Raw genomic sequence first — 4,809 nt, 5'->3', positions numbered from 1 at the left:
CAACACTTTGCGTGGTCTTCACTTTTTAATGTTTTTTGTTTTGGTCACATGCTGGTCGACGATGATTTAGAAAAAATAAAAATAACTTTTTTGAAGTTTGCAATTTTCCATGAGGATTAGTCATGACAACTATTTCTATAGTGAAACAAAATTATCATGAGCAGATGCATTTTCCCCCCAGCTATTATGTAGATATTGAAATCATAACCAATCATTGGTCCAGGAAGTTACAATAATAAACACAGTTACCAACAACAAAAACACAGCCATCACATCAACATCTAGAACGCTAAAGAGACCCCTATAATTATTTTTGCAATTTAGAATGTAACAGGATGTAATGCAGCTCAGGTGCAATTGATAACTAGGTTTCACAGTAGCCCATTTTTTCAAAAATGTTCATCTTATCTACACGAATTCACTTCTAAATTATATAAGTCAGAACCCTGCTACAACTGGACCATCAGCAACCCCTTCTGCTCAGCCAAGTAATGCTGCAGCATGTACTTATAGATCTTTGTACTTCTGCACTGGGTGGTTTGATATTGTATGTTCTGTTACATTATTTATTTAGTATGTTATTTTGTATTTTTTTTACATGTACTTTATTATCAATATTAGTGTCACAACCATTTTATTAATGTTTGTTTCGGGGTCTTTTTTTATTTTAATTTTAAAAAATCTGTAAAACATAAAGCTGTATGCCAGTTTTCTTTAAGTTTGTGAATATTGTGTTTTGAGGTGGAGCTGGCTGCAAAACAAGGGAAGGGGCACTAGCTTTATTTAGCCTAGGGCACCAAATTGGTAAGGACCTTCTATGTATGTGCGGGCTGATTTCTGCAATCAAAAATAAAGGAGGGGAAGGAGAGAACAGTAAAGTTGGTCTGAACCTAGTTGGTTCACTACAAAGCATCTCCACTAGAGATCAGTAGAGTGCCATGAAGAGCTGATGTGGCTTACTGTTGAGAGATTCCAACGTGAAAATGTCCTCACTTTTCAGCATTATCCAATAAATAATTTACTATTTGTAAATACATACACTGAAATATCTGTACGTTTGAATTAGATTACTAAAAAGTGTACTTGTTCTGGAGATAATAATTTTCAAGTGTAGCCCTATGACTGTAGATGAAACCACATTCTGCATCCACCAGACAATAACTCACATGCACAACAAGTGCAACCTGAGTTGACCTCTTTTGATTTTACAAAGGTAGGATGTTGTCACTCATAGGACAAAGAATCAGAAATAAACAGGCTCTGGTGGTTGTAGCTCTGCTGAATGTCCAACTGAGGTTTTGCTTGTCAGTCGTCACCATATGTTTAAACTTCTCCTCTCTACACATCCGACCACTGTTTTCAATAAGTAGGCTATCGATTTGTCCGACTCAGCAGGCTACTGCTCTGTATTCTTGCATGTGGAGCTCTACAGTCGGATGAGGGTCTGTTCGTCACTGTGGGTTTCCTGTGAGTCTAACTGATTCTTGTAATTCTGTGGTGGAGGGTATTTTGAGCTTGTGGCAGACTTGAGATAAAAACAGGAAATTGCCTAAAACCTGGCAAACAATCAAAAGTTATGTTTGGCAGACTTTTTATTTTAAAATTAAAATGCCAAGTCCAGCCTTAGCAATTAGGTCAATAACTCATCAACACAACATTGATTTAACAAAAATGACACTTCTTTCCAAACACAAATAGGTAGACTGCTAGCCATCAGTGTGACTTGTCCTCAGAGCCGGACAACTTCCATTGGCTCCTGAAGGAACCTGACTGTGGCTCTGATGCGCAAGAACAGTCAGCAAAAACAGTCATGAAAAGAGAAGCTACAAAAGTATTCAATTATGTTTACACCGAAAATGTACTGTTATATGAATTGGCCCACACATTAATTGACCTCTGTTGGTAATACTACAACACTGACAGCAAATGTGCTTTTATACAATTTGGGGGATTTTTTAATCATTGTGCAACCATCTGCTTCCATGCAATCATTGTCTAAGGGGAAAAATACCCTCTACCGCCAATAGCATTCAGGGTCATATGAAATAAGGAGCATAAAAAAAATAATGAGGAGGCAAAGAAACATACTAGAAGACAGTTTTTTTTAATTTCTTTACGTGCGATAAAAGTATCTATATACTTTGATGATAGATAAAACTTTTTTATCTTCAATTTTAATGAGCATTTTAATTACTCTAAGAGATGATGAAGCTGGTAGTGGGTCATATACTGGTTGAAATTATTAAGCTTTTAGTAAGCCTTTTTTTTTTTTGCTGAGGTACAACAGTGATGGCTTCTTAAATGAATACAGCAGTATGAGTATGCACTTTCACCACTAAGTTCACTATACAATTTTCTAATTTAAATCCTACAGCCTATTATATCCTTGAGGTACGGATCGCAGAGTAGGTGCTGAAGTCAGAACTCTGTGTTTTCTTTTTCCTTAGTCTCTGTGATGGGGTTCGGATTTCCAGGGCAGCATAGCACACATCTTCATCCTAATATTTTCAATGTGTTGTGAAGAACCATAAACATGTTTCAATAGATGGTATGATTTGCTTTTTGTCATTACAGTTAAAAATAAACTTGAAGATATCAGCATCAATGTAAGGTCTTAATGTTAATCACCTGGTTTCCTCTTGTTTGGTGTCTGGAGTTGGCAATTTTCTCATCAACTTGTTCAGCTGTAAAATTGATATATCATTTAGCCACAACCTAAAAAATCACAATACACCTTAAAAAAAGGTGTCTTGGAAAGTATTTAAAGTTGGTAACCTGGTCAATTACTGTAAATTGTCAACAAGGTCAATTTTACAGAAGGGTTAGTTGAGGTAATTAATTAGGACAGAGGAAAAAAAAAAGCTGTGTGGATAAAAGTGACAAATAATTATTACCTTTTTTCAGACAGCAGTGATGACCCAGTAGAAATGAGAACAGAGAGGAGAGAACTGCAAAAGTTGGACACAGAGAGAAAAGAAGAATCCAGCACATGCCACAGTCCACACAAGTTTCATGGTGATTGGAGACTTGGACACTGGAGTCTGAAACACACAGTATTTTTCTGTTAGCTCTGTGATTGATATTTATATCACCAAATGTTTTGTACAGTTTTGTATAATCACACGGAGATTGGTTATTCCACATCCCCTGAATTCAAGAAATCCAAATATTTCCAGGAATGTGTTCAGCACAATGCCGGGTTCTAATTAATATTGGCACCAAAATTGTAGACCGCTTGTCCCTAATATCTATTCAGCCAAATAATCTTTGTATTGTTCTACTTAAATAACTCCACATTGCTTTTTGGGTTGAGTTGTCATACTGCTGAAAATGCACAGGGTATTGCTGAAATGCAATGCCATGCATCTGTAAGACACCATCATCTGTAAGCCTACCAAACAATTACATTTCAATATGGCAACTGTTGCCATATGTTTCAGTAAAACACAAGAGTATTGTGTTTCAAATCTAATACAATTTCATGCATGTTCACAACCACTTATTGAGGTCCAAGATAACTCTGATTTGGCAGGAATTATTAAAACAGCTATTATTCATTGCTAAAAAAATTCCCAATATGCTGCTCTCATTTTTTCTAATCATGATGCAAATCTAAATTGTTTGTATAGCATTCAAATGTTTGTCTACTTTGTCTTCTTAAAAGCCTGCAATAAAAAAGACCATGTTTTGTCACTTTCTGATGATTTGCTGGAAACATTGTTTAGTTATTTCTTGTATAATTCAAGCATTTGAATAAATCAAGCGATAACTTACTTATCATAATCCTTGTGACATTTCCATAACTGTAAATGCGTCCATGAGTAATTTTATCTTTATCTTCTACATTCTGCTGTTCAGTTCCACAGTAATACAGTCCCTCCTCTGACCCGGTGATGTTCTGAATTAGCAGGTCGTAGGATTCAGAGGACTGGTTCTTCACAAAGTGCAATCGAGGGACAGGATTCAAAAAGTCTTTGACTCCAGAGTAAAATCCATGTTCAAATTTGGTTCTAATAATGAGAGAAGGTTGGTTTTCATGAGAGCAGTTCCTGTACCACATTATGAATACTCCAGTAGAAATTTGGCAGTCACAGTAGAGAGTGATGTTGTCTCCTGCTTTGACTGTCTTTAACACTGATCCAGATGTCCCAACATAGCTGTATGAAGCAGCTCCTGTAATACAAAGACAGAACAAGGTCAATGCATGAAAATTAATTAATTTCAAGAATAGTTGATAAAGTTGTATTTGTTAAAAGATTACCCCAGATAACAGCGACATAAAATAGCAGCCTGTCCATGAAGACAATCAGGAGTTGAGAAACAGTGAAATAGTAACTGGCATGTTTGAACTGTGCAGACATTTCCCTACAAGGAAAGGTAACTCTTGATTGGCTTGCGTAATGGAACATTTTCTTTTGTGGTTGTTTTGTCACTTGTACAATTGAGATGTGGTGTCTTTTTTCCACGACTCAAAGCATAAGTGATGATAATATCAAGGTCAACTAACCATACTATAAATTCAAACTTAATGCAGAATTTTTTTCTCACTCTTAAAGCAACAGAGATACGCTCTTCTAAAATGCTTGTTGTTAACTAGTGTTAACTAATGATAATTACTAGAAAACTGGTTACCTGAAGTGTCATTAGTAAGTTATTCATATTCAATTACAAATGTCACATTAACAGAAACATGCTGATTTAACGGCCCTGTTTTGAGGAAATTCATTATTTGCACATGTGGTTTGGCCAAAAAACAGCCTAATATATCAACTGACTGAATGACAGCGGGAATAGGTGTTGTTGAAAACC

General features: G+C 35.9%; 1 protein-coding gene across 1 annotated transcript; it reads right to left on the bottom strand.

Moving 5' to 3' along the window:
- Positions 1 to 2,185: 2,185 nt before the first annotated feature.
- Positions 2,186 to 4,360, bottom strand: LOC117816398. Its single transcript, XM_034688638.1, has 5 exons — positions 4,262 to 4,360; positions 3,775 to 4,173; positions 2,895 to 3,041; positions 2,629 to 2,684; positions 2,186 to 2,498 (listed from the first exon to the last, which is right to left on the bottom strand). Exons 1-5 carry the CDS (start codon positions 4,296 to 4,298, stop codon positions 2,379 to 2,381), a joined length of 759 nt encoding a protein of 252 aa, XP_034544529.1. The 5' UTR covers positions 4,299 to 4,360; the 3' UTR covers positions 2,186 to 2,378.
- Positions 4,361 to 4,809: the final 449 nt, after the last annotated feature.

The sequence above is a fragment of the Notolabrus celidotus genome, chromosome 7 (genome assembly GCF_009762535.1).
Source record: "Notolabrus celidotus isolate fNotCel1 chromosome 7, fNotCel1.pri, whole genome shotgun sequence".
NCBI lineage: Eukaryota > Metazoa > Chordata > Actinopteri > Labriformes > Labridae > Notolabrus > Notolabrus celidotus.
The sequence above is the reverse complement of the archived record's forward strand: the minus strand, read 5'-3'. Positions and strand labels throughout refer to the sequence as shown.

Excerpts from the sequence above, each read along its gene's own strand:
- LOC117816398 (XM_034688638.1), bottom strand. The coding sequence starts at position 4,298 with ATGGACAGGCTGCTATTTTATGTCGCTGTTATCTGGG. Across the intron at positions 2,685-2,894 it reads TCACTGCTGTCTGAAAAAAG|CTGAACAAGTTGATGAGAAA; the intron begins GTAATAATTATT and ends TCAATTTTACAG. Across the intron at positions 2,499-2,628 it reads ACCAAACAAGAGGAAACCAG|GATGAAGATGTGTGCTATGC; the intron begins GTGATTAACATT and ends TGAAAATATTAG.